Source organism: Sturnira hondurensis, unplaced genomic scaffold (genome assembly GCF_014824575.4).
Source record: "Sturnira hondurensis isolate 20B ecotype Veracruz unplaced genomic scaffold, ASM1482457v3 Scaffold0023817, whole genome shotgun sequence".
NCBI classification, from domain to species: domain Eukaryota; kingdom Metazoa; phylum Chordata; class Mammalia; order Chiroptera; family Phyllostomidae; genus Sturnira; species Sturnira hondurensis.
Window position 1 is genome coordinate 11,333,340 of NW_028096448.1, and position 18,370 is coordinate 11,351,709.

The window sequence follows — 18,370 nt, forward strand, 5'->3', positions numbered from 1 at the left end:
GGGAAAGTTCAACTCCTTTTTTTGGCTTAAGAACATGCAAATGCAAAATTCAGTGGCAAAGAAATCATCCCAGCAAAATTTCATGTCTAAATTTGAAATGGTCCCACAGAACCCTCTCTCTCCAGTCATTTATCATGTTTCATTCCAGGCAGTGGCTAAAGACAGGTGCCTGGCTAGTGTCAAAAGAGTCCAAGACAAGGAGGGAACTCACTTACTAGGGTTCCTTTACATGCTACCAACCAAGGAAGATCCTTGCATAGTCTTCTGTATTTGGGGAAGGACCACTTTAGAACGGTACACATCCCGCTCCTCACACAGGGCCTTGTCTCACTTCACCTGAGTCTGCCAGGCAGCCTCGGCAATACAGACTCCACAAAAACACCAACGTCTTACAGTGCAAAGGATCCAAACTTCTGAGTCAAATTCAAGGCGATCAAATTCGAAATCCACCATGTCCTTTTTGAATATTCTCTGGGCCTGTTTTTTTTCATGCTGGCTATTCCTTAATTCTTGACCACCAGGGGTTTGTGGTAATTCTGTCTCCCAGCTTTACAGGTCGGGGAGGGGAGGCGGCCCAAGAGCTCCTGGAGTGCGCGGCAGGGCTGATCGCTGAGCTACCGTCTGCGACGTGGGCGGAACCACCCTCTGCTCCACAGCACGTCTGCAGTGATGCGCTCTGCCTTATCAAAGACAGAAGAACTGCTCTATAGGGGCGAGAAGTACCAACCTTGAAACTCCAGACTAGGGTAAAAGAAAGAAATACTGCACCATAACCAAGAAGACTAAACACAGCTCAACAAGCGTTAGAAAATGCTATGTGGACAAATGCCTAGCCAAAGGAGAACTCTGAATAAAAACCCTGATCTTTCATACTTAATGAAACATTTAAACATTTAAAAATCATCTATGTGTTTATTTCCATGCAAAGCTCTATTTCCTGCTAGCGAAGTGTCATGGGCCCCCAGCCTGGTTTACAACCTGGAAGGAGGGTAGAATCTATTAAGAATGCCTATATTACAGATGCTATATTTTTATCTTACCACTTTACCATCCATCTTACCATCCTGCCAGCAGAAGGATCCACATATTTCACCAAATTTTCAAAAGGAGTGTATCACTCCAAAACAGTCTGAGGTCCAATGTCCTGGCACACCCATCTGGTAGGGAAGATTCTGTCACTTTGATTGTCTGTGACTGCCAGACTCACCGACCAACTGCCCTGATATGAGAATGGAAACAAGACCGGCAATAAAAGAAAAAGTAAATCACTTCCCAAAGCAAGTCATGGGAAGCATAAATAGGCCAAAATGTAAGTGGATGAGACAGAGTTCTTAAAAAGAAAAACAAATTTCAAAAGCCTCCAGAAAATGAAAATGACAGTACAATTTCATAGGCTTCTATGAAGGAAAGAGGGAGAAAACCAGCCTTACTTGAATGGGGCCCTGTCTTCACAAGGGCTGTGAGCTCCCTGAGGGCGGGGCCTCGTCCACATAGCCTCTCCACCTCGAGCCAGACCTAGAGAAAGTGCCCCCACACCAGACCTGGACCAACATCTGCTGGATGCCGAATAAACATTCTACGTCACTGACTCCTCACAACCCTAGGATGTGCACATTATAATTTTCAGTTTCACAGACCAGGGTCCAGGAAGTCACGTGACTTGCCTGAAGCTACAACCAGTAAGAAGCAGAACCAGGATTTAAACCCAGATCCCTGAACTGCTATGCTAAATCCATGTCCTTCCCCCACCCCACACTTTACTTAGATGTCAAACTTTTAACCCAAAGTCATCTCTCAACAGAGAACTCCCTGGTGTGGAGCAGTCTCCACAACCCCATTTGCTTCACTAAGAGTCATTTCACTTCTCCTAGTCTCCAGTTCTTCCTAACCTACACTGTGGGAGAAGTGTTACAGGCCAACAACAATTGATTACTAGTGCCTGTCTCCAGGGTCACAGGGAAGGATCAATTGTGCCAGAATTGACTAGCAATGTCTACCCTGGGCAGGGCAATGAAGAGTGGCAGCACCTGTGTCATATGTTTGCCATCCCAGAACTAGATGACCAGCAGGTTCTCTTCCAACTCTACCTGACTCTGATTCTAATTATAAAAATTGTGAAGGAGGAGGGGTGGAAAAAGGAAAGGAAAGACTAATGCTTTTCCAATACTGGCCGCAGCTACATTCAACAAAGCCAAAACTGGTGGCTCCATGCACACAACCCTGCCTTGCCAGGTAAGAGGAGGTGGAAAACATCGGATCTGCCGCCTGCACACCCAATAAGACACCACTTCCAAGCCAGAAGCAGCGAAAGTGTGAGTTTTGTCTGGCTCGCCCTGGAGTGTAAACCACCCTGTCAGGATGCAGAGACAGCTCACAGAGGGCTGCCTCAGGGTTCATTCCCTGGCCTGACTGCTTGCCCATCCTGAGCTTGGGCAAATGACACCCCCTTGATAAGCCTCAGTTTCCTCACCTTGGAAAATCTTCACAGGACTGTCATAACAATCAGCCTAATAGTGCATCCAAGTCCTTAACACAAGCCCATAGTAAGTGGGCAAACAAAGGGCCACTGCTACGGTCACCGCCATCGCTGTCATCATGGTCGTGGCCACACATCTGTCTTTCAGATCTGTCTTCCACAGCATCATCACATGTGTCTTTCCAGGGAACCCATTTTCAGAAAAGGGTTCAAGTACAAGAGATCAATTTCTTTTTCCTGTGTTTAACGTTCTGGCCTGTTTGATTACTATAAACTCTGAAAGAGACTCTGAAAGCAATTTCGCCCCCCTGAAGTTCCTGGTGTATCAGCCAGGGCCCTGGGAAGAAACAGATGGCAGACACGAGATGGTCTCATTTGAAGAAACTGTAACAAAAGGACAACATAGCAAGGTGTGGGCAGAGCACACAGCACAAAATCATCACGAGATGATTTTTCTACCTAGGGTGACCAACTGTCCCACACTGCCTGGAACTGAGGGGCTTCCTGGAACACAGAACTTAACTGCAAACACCTGGGACAGTCCCAGGCTGGCCAGGACAGCGGGTCACCCCATTTCTACCCCATGTGTTCCCACTCCTAGGCCTGAAGGCACATGGGGAAGGAGCAGAAGCCCTGATAGGGGTGACAGGACAGGAGCTGTGGCAAGGGACACTGCCTGCCCACAGCAACCCTGAAGAAAGGCCTGCATCTCCCTCCACAGCCCCCACTGGCCACAGGACACCGAGAAGCACAGACAAGAATGGAGCATCCGTCCTTCATGAATGGCCAGGAGGCTAGGCCTCACCTCTTCGAAAACTCCACAGGGGACCTGGTGGGGACCCTGAGCTCCCAGTCCTCATCCAGCAGGTAGGAGAGAGACTTCTGCCCCCACTCGACTGGGCACATTGGGATGGGACAACCAGACTCAAGCTCTAGGAAGCCACCTGCCAACAGGATTGGCTCTCGATATTCAGGTTTCCCGCCCCCCTGGCAGCAGTGCCACCGCCAGCAGTGAGAGTGAGGCCAACATGACACCGTGAGCTGCCGCCCAAAAAGAGGGCCTTCCTAGGCTCTGTCTACAGGGGGCGCTCTGCCACCAAAGGCAGGAAGCCTGCTCGAGAGCGAAGGGCTATGAAATACACACACATGTGCGTCCCGGAAGGTCCCTGAGTGGTGTGCCCGCTGGCACGCTCAGACTGGCCACCACCATTCAGGCCCTGTGCATGTGTCAGGGGTAATATCGTTGAGAAAATAAAAGCAACTTTCAATTCTGTTTTTAAATCATATTTCCCAAGATCAAAATCTTATTTCCCAAGCACTGCTGCTGAAAGCTGAGTAAAAACTACCAATAATATCTCAAGCCTCCCAACTGTGGTTTCTTTTCTGCTCAAGATGCAGTTGTGGAAGCTGGGGTTAGGGCCAGGGTTGAGGGTCCATTCCAGGTTTCAGTGCCCAAGGTGCCTCAGGTCACTCCCTGGAAGTTCTCCCAATAGGACAGCTCCAAAGTCAGAGCCAGAGTTTCCTAGAAAACTTCAGAGGCTTTTCTGTCCCTTCCAAGACTGCAATGCCTGGGGCCCTGAGATGCCCCATATAAGCAACTATACAGTCGTCCCCTGGTATCTACAGGGGATAGGTTCCAGAACCCCAGAAGATACCAAAATCCAAGGATTCTCAACTCAGGTACCTTACATAAAACAGTGCAGTATTTGCACGTGACGGACACACATCATCCAATATAGTTTAAGTCGTCTCTAGATTGTTTATAATGCCCAGTACAATGTAAATGCAACATAAATAAATAGTTGTTATACTGCCCCATTTAGGGAATAATGACAGAAGAAAGTCTACAGGTTCAGTACATACAGACTGAACCATCACAATCCTAGTAGGCCTAACCACATGGTAATGACAGCAACAATGTAATTTTTTTAAAAAATATTTTTGATCCAGGTTGGTTGAATCTGCAGATGCCGAACCCACGGACATGGAGGGCAGACTACATTCAGCCAAAGTCTTCTACTGACACCGTGTACACCTGGATGGAGAGGACCCCGCCTTCGAGAAGTTCAGTTAGGTCCTGGCTGGGTAGCTCAGTTGATTAGTGTCATCCCAACACAGCAAAGTTTGTGAGTTTGATTCCTGGTAAGGGCACATACGAGAAGCAACCAACGAATGCATGTACGTGGGACAACAAATTGATGTTTCTCTCTCCCCAACCCCCTTCCTCTCTCTCTCTAAAATCAATAAATTTAAAAAATTTTAAGTAAGTTCAGTTAAGCGAGAAGCACAAATGCAGGTGGGCCGAGGCGGCAGCCACAGTAAAATTGGTGGTGACGGCAGAGGAGGCATTACCGAGCACCGATCCCATGCCTGGACCTTACTTTCTAGTCTTATCTGTTCCATTCTCAGGACAACTTTGGGAGGCAGCTACTGTTGTCCCCAGGTTGCAGATGAAGACACTGAGGATCACAGGATCACACCGCTGGCTACCTGGCCTAATGTGAAGTGTCAGAATCCCAAATCCCTAGCCAGACCCCACTGGGAACGGGCTGACCTAGGGAGGCAGGGTCTTTAGCACCTCCCCCTCGACCCAGGGGTTTCAGAGTGTCTGCTGCTCCCCAGCTGGCAGCGCAGACCCTTTCAAGAAAGACTGCCCTGAATGCTGATTCAGGTGAGTCTTACACAGAGTGCCCAGCCAGGCCTTGGCTCCCCTGACTGAGAGGGTACCCTGCTTCCTGCTGGGGCATTAAAAGAGCCCCCTGACCTCTGCTCTTGGTAACACTCTCTGACCTAAGACCCACTTGCCCCTTCACTGCACCTGCTGGCAGGACCCACACATACTTCAGAAGCTTCTTTTTTACACTTTTCTTTGTGGTGGGGTTCAATTAGCTCAAAAAGAGGGAGGACCCAGTGCACTGCCCCGCATGGGGCTTGAGTCAAGCAGATAGATGGCCTTTTTAGAAGGGCACATAGCCAGGTCACCTACCCCAGCCCACTCCCTCCCTTCGAGGCACCCTTTCCCCCACCCAATCCCCCCAAATGCTTTAATTTCAGACAGGATGCAAGAAGCAGGTTTCAAAGACATTCTCCTCACATCATAACTTTCTAATGCTGGTTTTTCTCGCTTTTTCTATTGGCATGATGCAATTCCCCTTTCAACAATCCAGATCTCTGAAGTCCTGAGTCATCAGGTGAAGGCAGCGTCAGCAGGGAGGTCAATCCGAGGGATCAAAAGTGTGGGGAGCTTGCCGAAGCCCTGGCCCGCGGGATTTCCTTCCAGGGTCCCTGCTGGCTCTCGGCCCCAAGCCACACCACACACAGAGATCAGGGCTGCTGCGGCCCCACACACTTCCTGGTCACTGCCTGCCTCTGTGCCAGTTTCCAAAGAAGCACAGTGACAGCGGGGCAGGACAGTAGGCTCCAAGCTCTGCCCTGGGCTAGCCCACAGCCAGGGCCACTCTGTCCCAGAGTACCTCTTGGGGTGGGGAGACTGTTAAATGAGTTACAGAAGGGGTTCTAAGCTGGTGAAGTTGCCCCCCCCAGGGGACACATGGTGATGTCTGTAGGCACTTGTGGCTGTTACAACTGAGGGGAGCAGCGTACAAACATCTGGTGGGCTGAGGCCGGGGATGCTGCTCAGTGTCCTACAACGCCCAGGATGGTCCTCAATAGCAACAGGGCCGAAGTTAAAATTCTTTGAGATAATGCATAAAAATGACCTCGCATTAATGAGTAAGACCACATCCCATGTGTGTCAAGTGTACTCATCTAAGCAAATGTGTAGATGGCTACACCCCAAAATAGTCACACGGGGGATTCTAGGTGTCCTCCTTGATTTTACAAAATCATCACCATCCCTGCAATTATTCTGTTTTTAATTCGTAAGTGTGGATGTGTAGAGCAGTAAAGAAGACAACTGCCTCCCAGCTGGGGAAGTACTGTGCTGTAGGAGCAAATCCTCACTCCTACGGGGGTCAGGGGAGACTCTAGGGGCCGAGGGCCGGCATGGCAACAGAGGGAAGGGGCACTGTGCCAAAGCTCCCGGTGCGGGGCTGAGTCAGAGGGCTGCTGGGGCAGGGTGCACGCTTGGTGGTGGACTCTGGACTTCGAGCTCCCCGTGGTCAAGTCATCACAGCTGACTCTGACAGGCAGCTCCTTGGGGTCAGGCCATCTCAGGCAAACAAACTGAGGTTCCAAGAGGCCAAGTTCACTACCCCAAGTTCAACAAAGAACAGGTGGGAAAGAGTCTGCAGTCTGAAATGCTATGCTCTGTCCACACCCACCCCCTTCTGCAAGGCCCACTTCTCAGAGCACAGCCAGCCCTGGCCACTGGGGCCTTTGTGACCCTCCGCTCCCAGGCCCTGCTCACAGGCCACATGCAGTTATACTCTGGAGCAAGATGGCTTGGGTTCAAATCCCAGCTCCAGGATTAACAGCTGGGTAAGAAGGGGCCTCTTCACTCCAGGCCTCGGTATGCTTATCTAGAAAATGGGACAATGACAACACCACCTCACAGGGGCATCAAGAGGATGAAACAAGCTCATCTACGAGAAGGGCTCAGAACAGTAAGCACTGTGTCAGTGTTTGCTGTTGTTGCCACTGTCTTGCAGGTGATTAGTCCTTGCTGGCCAGGCTCTTGCGTCCCAGCCTGGCCAGGAGGCAGCATGGCGTTGTGGGGAAGACCTCTGGCTCTGCGCCTAGGGGTCTGGGTTCCAGTTATATAGCCTGGAACTCTCAGGGCCTCCATTTTCCCACCTATACCTGGAGCCTCGGGGCTGGTGTGAAGATGAAATGCACAAATGAGGACTTGGCATGGCTGGAGGAAATTACCGTCACTGTCCTACAGTCACCCCTGATCCATCTGACCCTGAGGCTGACCCTGCCTGGATCCCCAAGCCCAGTAGCCACTGGGCTGCTGAAACAGTTCAAACTCTTTCATTTTCCCAGCCCCAAAGGAAGACTCAGTCACAAGGTCATGAAACACAAGCCAATAAGAGCAATGAACAGATGTCACCAGTCATTTCCCCTTTTCAGTGGGACAGCCCTGCCCCCGCCACTCCACAGCTACCAGCCCAGGACCCCACTGCAGACACAGAGCAGAGCACCAGTCCTGCCTTGGGCCTTGGCCAATGGTGCCAGCTTCTCTAGAGTCAGAGGGCCAGCTGGGCCTTCCCACCAGACGTCCAGCAAAGAAGATTCCAGAAGGGAAGCCCTTTGAGCCAAAGCCTACAGCAGAGACTTCAGGCCCATGATTCAGAAAGTACCAGAAGTCTCTGATGGCAACCCATCAGGAGCACTAGACTGGCAGGCCAGAACAGGCAGCTTCACGGGCACCAGTGGGCCAGGAACTCCCCGGCTGTGTCCACCCCGAGGTTGGCTGTGGGTACCATGTCCCTGGCATCACGTGGGGTCTGCTGCACACACTCCACTCTCTCTTTTGGCCTCACCAGCCCTGGAGAAGTGATGTGACATGCTTGACACACAGAGGGCCAGAGACACACAGGAATACAAGGAGGTGGCAGGTGGGGGTCTGAATGTGGCTCTTCCCTCGTCCCTTCCAGCAGTAGGGCCCCCCCAACTGGACACCAGCAACGGCCTCGCTCCTTCCCTCATTCATCCATTCCTTCAGCCAAAGGATGTCTGCTGAAAGGGAGCCTCGGCACCTCCATCTGTGAAATGCAGAGAGCAACAGCACAATGGTGGGTCGCTGTTGGGACCACCTACACAGCTCCTGGCAAAAAGAACACTCCTGAGTGGCTGCTGCACTGGTCACTATTGTGACTAACACCTGCTGACTTAGGCCCTGCTGACTTAGGTCCCTGCACTTTCAAAGTTTCCATTCACGGGTATCCCAGGTTCTCCTAGTGGCCACTCCCCCATCTCTCTGCATCACAAGCAAGGTCCTCCCAACTCAGACATGCCTTGGTGAACCCAACACTAACCTCACCCTGCCTCGTGGCCCCCTCTCTGGGAACCGACCCCTACCTCCATCTGTAGCTCCTACACTATCTTATGCTACCCAGGTGCCCATAGCTCAGGGAGAATGTCACAAACCACCTGGAACATGCCCCAGCTGCTTTGGCCTCTCTCCCTCTGCTCACTGCTCTCCCTCTGCCCATCCCCATCCCTGACCCCATGCCCATCTCTGCCCGACTCAACCCTCTCTCTCTCCAGATGTGTCTCTCATGAAGTCCTTCCTAAAACCACCTGCCCCCACGACAGCACTTCTTCCTTCCCCCAAAGAGCAGACAAAGCATATGCACTTTGCTCTACGGCATACCGTAGTTTATGGTGTACCCCTTTTTAACTGTGAGCCTTTGGGGAGCAAAGATTATGTCTGACTTTGCAAGTGTAGTACCTGGACTACTCACTTTATAAGTGCAGTACCTAGAAGCACTAACTTACAAATACAGGGTTAGCTGGAAGCACCCCCTTTCAAATGCAGTACCTGGGAACTCCATCTACACACACAGTATCTGGTATTCGATTCACAAACCAGTACCTGGTGCTTACCCTTTACAAGTCCTTGGCATTCGCTTTCCAACACCAGTTCCCTGAACTCACTTGACAAATTCACAAAGGAATGTCTGCCAAACAATGGCAAATAGTAAACTGACAAGTTCACTGACTTTCAACTAAGATGTTTCTGCAAGAGGCTGAAACCCTTTATGTACAGTACGTCCAACGAATGCATACACGTCCATGGACACACACACTCCAGCGCGGAGCAGACCTGCCTTGGCTTCTGAACTCTACCTACTCCCAATCCCCCCGGTGCAGCATTTGTAAAATGGGGGTAATGCTACCCACCTCGTGGGGTTGTATGGAAAAGTAGAGCACTGTGCCTGACACACAACAGGTGGGCAATAAATGTCAGTGTAGCCAGGAATGCAGTGCCCCATCCCTAACAATAGGTTCACTTATCCTATTTATTCCCCAAGAGAGAAGACTGCAAACTTCCCTAACCTGCCACCAAGCTCAAACCCAGAAGCCAGAAAGGATCAGGTCATGTGAATGTCCTTTCCAGGCAAACAGCTCTGCTGATGATACCCTAGAGACCTCCAGACTGCTGTGGTGTCCCCCCCGTTTTCGGTGAGAACTGTCATTGGGCCATGGTCTCCTCGGTCGTGGACACAGCTCATCCCACCCCAGCTTCCTCTGCACACGGAGAGCTAAGTGACTGAGCTGCGGTCAAGGCATCAGACAAGCCCACAAAAGGCTCCGCCTGGTGCTCGCTGCCTCTCCCCACACATGACCCAGTGAGGCCCACAGGAGGCAGATACTGAGACTGGACTGTGACAGGAGCCAGAAGCAAACGGTGTTACATGAAGCCAGCCAGGTGTGGGGGCTGGTTGTCCCAGCAGTTAGCTTGCCCTGGCTGCACCCAGCCCCGTCCACACAGACAGCACTGCTGCCCACTGAGCCCTGCAGAAGCGCGTGAGGGCAATCAGACTGACCTGGGCTGGACAGTGAGCCGAAACCAGAGGCAGTGGGCTTTCCCAGACTGCGCTCCCACTGGCAGCTTTTCTGGGCCTCCAGGAGCTTGAGGCTGGCCCAGGACACCCAGGAAACTACCACCAGTTTAAGTGTTATCTCTCCTCTACTGGTGACCCCAACTGAGCCAGCCTAGCCCCAGGGAAATATCAGCTGCCCTGCCTCGGTGCTGAGGGCCGGAGAATTCAGCTCTTCTGCTTCCCTCCAAAGTGAGTTTACTCAGCCTAATCTGTTTATGTGACAAAGGAAGGCACCAGAAGGTGCTGGTAGGCAAGAGTCCTGGGTGTGAGTCCCAGCCCCGCTGCTGAGTCATTTCTAAGGGTCTCTGGGCAACACACTTCCCCTCACCTCTGCCCTGCAGGCTAATTCCAAGATTAATGTCTGGATCCTGGGACCCTTACAACACAGTATGGACAAAAAGAATTCGTTTTTGAAAGTTTTGCTGGGCTTTTAATTTGAGTCTCTTAAAGCATTGCTTCAACACTACTCTTCACTATTAATTGGGAGGGAACCGGGTTAAACACAAACGCACACGCTCACATACACCAGAAGCATTGGAATGAAAGCTCCATGGGACAAGGAGCTGCCTGTACACCTAGCACCTGGCACACTCTAGCACGCATGAGTATTTTTTAATAGATGGTAATAGCTGCCGGAAAGCAAGGAATGACAACTGGAGAGCACGTGCTCAGTGCCGGCAACTTTACTGGGTGATTTCTAAGTACGGGCCAGCCTCAGGACCTTTGCACTAGCCATTCTTGCTCCCTGGAATGCTCTCCCTCTGGAGACCAACCTCACTGCCTTCCCTTTCCTGGCTGCCACACACAAAGCCACAAGGATCCCAGTCCCCAAGCCCCGAATATGCCACCTGCCTGCCCACTCTCTTTTCTCCCAGGCTCCTGGCGCCACCTTCCCCCCTCCCCCAGCAGAAGATTTTGTATTTACTTGCTTGGTGGTTTACAGTCTGTCACCACCGCCCCAGCCCAGGTTCCAGGAGGGCAGAGACTGCTTGTATTCCAAGTGTCCACAACAGTAACATTCATCTGTCAAATGAACTGCCATCTCTTACCATGCCTAACCCTGGGGTCAATGCTAAAAGGAAGTCCCATTTTCCGAGTTTTACAGATAAGGACAGAGGTTAGGAGACCTGCCAAAGGTCACCCACCAGCTAGGAAGTTGCAGGAGTGGGATCCCTGCTCGCCTATCTGACTGCTCTGCTGGGTCTGGCTGTTCTCTGTCCACCTCAGTGCACATCCCAGATGCTGGTTTAAACCCTTCTGATGTCACAGGTACAAAGAAATAGTGACTAAACCAATTTCAGCACCATAAATATTTGCTCTGCGGTCCCTTTGTCTCAGCAGACACAGACACCTCCATGCACGCCACGCGCACAGACACACACACCTTGTCACCGTCACCCACCCTTGGGTAGTGCTCTGCCAATGACAGCAATGGTTCCTTTCCAATGCGCCTGGCCTCCCTCGGTGCCCTGCAGCACGCACTGAGAGCACCTTGTCACTGGGGCCAGGGGCTGGGAAAAGACATTCTCACTTCCTCCCTTTCTCTACCTCAGGGCCACAGGGACAGGCTTCCATCCTGGGGAAGCAGGAAGTGCCTGGGGACAAAAATGATGCCCTCAGGTGGAGCAGGAAACAGCTGTCCTGGGCTACACAGACCCTTGCCCCTGGGGCAGAGGTCAGTCTGACTGGTCAGAGCCTCCTGCTCACCTGTCCTCAGCTCCTAGTGGGGCCAGGTAGCCAAACCCTCTAAGGGGCTCCCAGACTGGTGACATCAGGCCAGACTGAATGAAGCATGCCTCCAGGCAGCAGCGACCCCAGACAGAGCACTCTGGGGGAGGGTCAGCTTGCCCTTGCAAAGTAACTCTGGGCCTAAATATTTTAACATCCACCAAGGAAGTAAGCAAACATTCAACTTACCAAAACAGAAATGATTCCACTGAATAAAAACAGAAAGTGTCTTGTTTAAAACAGCAAAAGACTGGGACTAACCTAAATGTGCCACAGTAGGGAATGGCCTACCTTATTACAGTGCCCTTCTTTGATGGAACACTACACAGCAGTGAAAAAGAACGGGGCAGCTGCGTCGACACTGATCTGGAATGATCTCCAAAATACACTGCCCAATGAGAAATAATGACTCAGAACTGTGTGCAAATGCCAGAGTGGTCAGCAAGGACACACAGGAACAGGTAAGAGGGCTCACCTAGGAGAACTAGGGGCTGTGGGAACATGAAAGAAGAGAGATGCTTCATTTTCCCTTACGTGCCTTGTGCTACCTGAATATATTTGATATATGCATCACTGTTAAAATTTTCAAAAAAAAAAGTTATGTGTTTTTTTTTTGTTTTTTAAGAAACTTGACTGTGCCCACTGAGGAATTTTTCTTAAACTGCTTTCAACGATTTCTGGTCTCCACACAGACCAAATCTGCTAAACACCCTGACCTCCCCAGAGGCACTGCTCATCCCAGGAGGCATCTCCCTGGAGACCTCCCATTTTTAAGTAGCAGTAACCCCTTCCACTTGCACATAGTTTCAGAAAGCTCTCTCTGGGCAATTAGGAAAACAGGAATTGGAATAGTTGTCACACCCCTGTTCTGTGCTGGCCACCCTACTGGGTGCTTATCTGAATTCTTTCCAATCCCTACAGCAATCCTATCGGTGAGGTAGGACGGCCCCCACCCTGCAGAAGGAGAAAAAGGCCAGCAAGGGAAAGCACATGCCAAAAGTCACACAGCCAGGAGGTCATAACCTCAACATCCAGACCCAGAGCCAAGAGACGGCAATCCTGGAGTTTGTTCTGCTCCACGGTGGAGGCACCCTAAACCACTAGGTTGCCTTGCTTAATCTCAGTGAGTCCCTTAATCAAAGGCATAACTCAGCCATCTCAACGGTCCATTCTGCCAAAACACCATCCGCACAGGCCGAGCTTGGCTAGCCTGGAAAGAGGCTGCCCTGCTCCCCCAAGGCTGGCAGCGAGGCACCCAAGACAGCTTTGGTGAGGCGGCCATCAGGCTCTCCCTAGCCTTGCCAGATACGGTACCCCAAAAGTGCCCTCCTTCTCTCGATACCAGGGGAGTCAGCAGACCCTGTGCAGAAGCCACCTGCAGGCCATGGAGCCCAAGCCGGAGGCACACATCCACCTTGCCCATCTCCATCGCCAGCTCAGCAGCAGAGCCTGGCCACAAACAGTGAAACCCCTTTCACCTGGACTGGCACGATTTTGCCAGAGGCCAGAAGGGGCATCTCAGATCACACCAGACGGATGACTGGCAGCATCAAAACATATTCCATCCTTAAAACGTACTTATTTACCACAACCTGGGGAAGGCAGACCACATTTGCTGTTTACGGAGAATTTGGATTTTCCTTCTCCTCTCTGTCTCTGCCCCTTCCCTCCACAACCTCCAATCAGACAAGTTATCTGGGAAACCAATTTGATACATTCAAAAATCTTCTTATGATAAATGGCATTAAAAGAAAAAATACGTTGTGTGTACTAACGCCACAAGAAGCATCATATCAATCAAAGGCCGGAAGCAGCACACGACACAAAGTGCAGAAATGCGAACACATGTGCACACGTGTGCACACGCAGAAGCACTCACATGGGACACACGACACAAACTGTGATCCTCACATGGAAACACACCATTTGGATGAGCTTTCCCCTTAGCACTCGACACCTAGATGCTTAGTATAAGCACAAGTGCACGTTCAGAAGTAAGCTGCTCTCCCCAAGAAAACACCAGATTATAGAAACCCAATGAGAATTAAGGTGACTTCTCTGTCCCTCTCTGTGACTTGAAGACCAGAAACATTTCAGTCAGAGCAGCAGAGTGGTGAAAAGTTAAAAACAAGTCACTGGTGAATTAAGGCTTGAGGACAAAGGACACCACCGTCACCTGTGCTCCAGTCCCAGTGGGTCAACGAATAGAAGGCTTTTCCAGTCGGATCCACCATGAGATGCTGTGTGAGGTGTGCACAAAAACCAGGTAAAATACAATGTGAGCAGCTTATGTGTACTTCCCCGGTGCAGAGGAAACAAAGCACACAGACAAAACCCCCTTCCAGTGGACAAACGTGTCTAGCAGGTGATCAAATTCGAGCCAAACGCACAACAGCAAAATGGACTCTGGTCTCACTGGACCTGGCTGCTTATGCAGGATGCCTACCATCAGCTACGCCCACCACCAGGAAAGCCCAGGGAGGCCCAGGGACTGGGAAGTCTGGATGCAAAAGGGGAATGCAGTGCCAGGCCCAGCCACAGCCTGGGCAGGCAGGCCCTTCCCCCACAAGGTGTGGTCATGTACACCCCAGGAAAGGGGCCGACGCCTCCCAACCACCCCTCACACGTCAGCCAGGTCACTGTCGCCTTTGTGTTTCCTTCTTTGTTTACGAGCCTTCCGGATCCAAAGTCTCAAGCACAGAGTGCATCAGGCCTGGTGCTGTCACAGGCCACGTCAGGCACTGTGAGCTCTGCAACGATTTAATCAGTAACTGGCCCAGGAGACGGGCACAGGGCAAGCTCCAACCTGACCCCACAGAAGCAAAGTTTATAGCGGGGCCAGGGGTGAGGCTGCCAGTCCCTGGGGCTCCAGGTGGAGCCCATCTCCCCACCAGGGACTCGGGGAGAGGTCCACCTGAAGGGCACGGCCACCTGGAAGTGCCACCCAGGTGGGCCTGGGAGCCCCATGTGCTTCCACCCCTGCCAGAGACAGCTGTGGTCCTGGAAGCCTGGTCTTCATCTCTGACAACAATTTAGTTAATTGGATCAGTGTAGACAGACGCCAAAGACAGTTTGGGCAAAGAGTGTATTTGGTTTGTTTATTCATTTGAATCCAGATCAATCACTCTGACTGGTGTTCCTGAAGCCTACATAATTAACCAGATAATTACCAAATGGTTCTGGGCCAGGCTATAGAGATGGCCTAACGTACAGGTAATATACATTTCATGAGATGATATGAAACATACTTGATGTATCAGCAGCTTGAGGCTGGGCCAGGGAACTCTGCAAAGCCACAGGCCGACAGGACTTGTTGTTATAGTGAACTGCACTCAAATTCACCTTTGTTTCATTTGGGCTAATATTTCTCAATAGAGTACTTGGGCCACACTATAAAATGCAGACATATTACATAACGCCCAGACCTCGGAAAAACCCCTCAGGGTGCTCTGTTTCCTAGGGCCTAGACACCAACCAGGTGTCTCCTGATGAGAGGAGGTCCCCAGTAGCAGTCCCAAGCCCACTTCTGCCCTGGAGGCAATGGCTTTGATCAAGACCACTCTTGGCAGTCCCCCTCCACACTCACAGGCCCTGGGACTAAGAGCAGTGCACCCCACTGGAGCCCATGATGGGGAGATTTAAGGACACCCCCTGCCCTGCCTGAGCGGCTGGGTGACAGCAGACAGAGGAAGAGGAATTATGCCAGCTCATTAGACACTTGCTCAGGGTTCCTCATTCCACATTTCCCAATGCCAGAGCAAGGCTCTGCTGAGACAAATTTTGTTCCATGGAGAGCCATCAGTCCCCAGCCCTGAAGATCACAGCTCCTCTCCAGAAAGGCCCAAGCTACATTAGGTGCCACCCACCTTGTCTGGTGAAGATGGGGCCAGGGCCTTTGGCTGCTTAAGAAACCAGTGCCTGGCTTCAGCCTTTCCTCCTCTCTGTCTCTGTCTCTGTCTCTGTCTCTCTCTGTCTCTCCATCTCTCTCATTTACATCTTGAGCAACCAAAGGTAAGTCTGGGGCCATGAGCCTCCAAAGTTGGCTTCCCCCAGACCGTGGCCAGCAGCAGCAGAAGACACACTCCTGGCTTCTCCCAGGGGAGAGCAGGAGAGCTCGGCCTGTTCTTCCCATGGAGGATCACTGTTTCCCCATGCACCTGCCCCTCAACCCTTTTTCCCCCCGCAACTCCCCATCATTTTGAGGGGTGGTAGAAAAATAAAGCCCCTCTGAGCCAGGGGACAATTCTGAAGCCAGACTTGGGAGCTCCAGGTGCCAGGCAGGAACTACTAAGGACATTACTTCTTCCCTGAATCTGAAATCCTGCGTGAGGGCAAATTTTCTGAGGTTCCCCCTCCATCAAATGAAAAGCCAAACACTGAGGCCTGTGGCTTGTAACGGGTTTAAAAACATGCACAAGCCTGAAACTGGGCCTGGGCTGCTTCTCAACAACCAGTGATCCTTCCTGAGAAAGCACCCTTTGCAGACATTGCACCAACGTGCCCACAGGAAAGAAAAAATAGGTGTTCTCAGCACGTCGGACCCAAAATTCAGAATAAAAGTCCTCCAGTGCTTCAATGCTCACAGGAGGGGGGAAGCTGTTTCGACGAGTGCGATTTCTTCTAACTTTTCCCCCTCCCCATTCCTTGGAGCATGTGTCACGCACGGCCTGTGACACGCTGCCAAGGGAACATGGATGCCGGGGGAAATGTCTACACACGCTACACGTTTGTGACATGCCATGTAAGCGACACCCTGTTTCCTGGCTGGGTTTTCTTGGCACAGGTGCGGACAAGCGGTGAATTCTGCAACCTCCGCCCCCCCAATGTGCTTAGTAAATAGACTCACTGTGGCCCCAGGGGGGAGTGTGCATTCTGGGGAAGAACTGTCACCTCTCCATAGAAGGAACCCCCTAGCAAGGCTCAGGCCCAAGCAGATTTGGTGCTTTAAACTGTCCTTGTTTCAAAACACAAAGCATCCTGTTCAGTCAGGCTCCTGTTCACCACCCCCCTGCTGCGACCCACCACAGCTGTCTTTCTCCACCTTGTAGATTTGATTTCAGAAACAGATCAATGACTTCTCCTCTCCCTCTCACCCAGCTGACCCAGCCCCAGCAATATATTTAAAAACAAAAACAATAACAAAATAAACCCCCCAGCAACGACACACACGTCTACACACACTTCACAGACAATGCAAGACCACAGTCCAGCTTCCACACTAGAACTTGACCCTGGGTGGACAGGAGATAGTCCAGGACCTCTGCCCCCTCCCCCTACACTTTCAACCTCCCAACGTGTGATAGAGATTTTTCAGAAAGGGAAGCAAGCACCCAGTTTTGCCTACCACCCAGCAGAAAAAAAAAAAGAATAAAAGACGGGTACAGCAAAGAAAGGAATGGTTTCTGGAAATTCTTTGGGTTTGGGGGTTTTGAGGTTGTTGGGGGTTTGGGGTTTTTTTGTTTGTTTTATTTTTTGGTTGTTTTGTTTTCCCATCTACCGCAGGCTTTCAGAAAGGGAACCCTCACCACCATCAGGGCCCAGCCTCGGGTCTATCCCACGGTCCTATCTGTAAGAAACCCAAGCGCCGTGCCCAAGAGGTCCCCCAATGCTCAGCCTGGGGGCGAGGTGGGGCGGGGGGAAGGCAGATCTTCTCCAGAATTCTAAGGATCTCCCCGAGCCGCCGGCTGGGCAGAGCTGCGGTTTTCACAAACCAGCCCAGAGCCCAGGCCAGGAGTCGGGCGCCGGGTTCTCCCCGCCCGCGGCGCCCCTTGGCGCCCCCCAGCGCGCAGCAGGCCACGGGCTCCAGGTGCAGAGGTGGGAGGGGGCGCCTCCCGGGCCCGGAGGGGAGGTGCAGGGGTGCAGGAGCGCGCCGCGCTGAGAGACTCACCGTGGCGGACGCCAGGCTGTTGTCGGCCAGCGTTAGGTGGTGCGGCTCCCAGCGCCTCAGGAATTTCGAGGTGAGGATCTTGCTGAGAAAGGTCCGCGGGTGCCGGATGACACAGACCTGGATGTCGCCCTCCTGCAGCAGTTTGTACCTCATCCCGTTGCACAACAGAAGGGCCCGGCGACAAGGCACGGCGCCCATCTTCGTGCCCTCGGGGGCCGGCACGTCGCCCCCCAGCAGCGGCTTGGTCTCTTCGATCTGCCGGGGGTCGCCGCCGCCGCCCGCGCTGCTGGTCAGATCCATGGCCGGCCGGGCCGGGGAGGGCGCCGGGGGCGGGGAGAGGGGCTGTCCCGGCTGCCGGGCGGCGGGGCCCCCGTTCGGCAGCCCGCACCCCCCCACCGCTCAGGAAGGTGGGGGGGTGTGGGGCTGGGGGTGCCCACAGGGGAGGGGCCCGCGGCGGGCGGGAGGCTTGCGCGGCCGGCTCTCGGTCCTTCCCGCGGGGCTCGGCTTCCTCCTAGCTCGTCGGGTGCATGCTCGCGGCGGCCGGACTAGCTCGGCGGGCAGGCGGGCGGGTGGGGACGCGGGCTGCGCCGGGGGGCGGCGGCGAGCGGGGGCCGCGCGGCGGGCGTGTCTCAGCCCCGCCACCCGCTCGTGTGTACAGTACGTGTGTCTGGGCGGCCGTCCGCGGGCAAGAGTGCGGCGGGGGCCGCGGGGGCCGGCTCAGTTGAGAGATTGCAGAAGCCGCTCCGCGCCCGCGCGATTGGTCCC

General features: G+C 52.6%; 1 protein-coding gene across 1 annotated transcript in view; it reads right to left on the minus strand.

The window, feature by feature from the left end:
* LOC118981195 (C-Maf-inducing protein-like) overlaps positions 1–18,302 on the minus strand; it is a 142,676-nt gene extending 124,374 nt beyond the window's left edge. Inside the window, exon 1 of the mRNA XM_037037932.1 lies at positions 17,606–18,302. Within this exon, the coding sequence (XP_036893827.1) occupies positions 17,606–17,905 (300 nt within the window). The 5' untranslated portion in view covers positions 17,906–18,302. The remainder of the gene's footprint in view (positions 1–17,605) is intronic.
* Between the last annotated feature and the right edge of the window lie 68 nt (positions 18,303–18,370).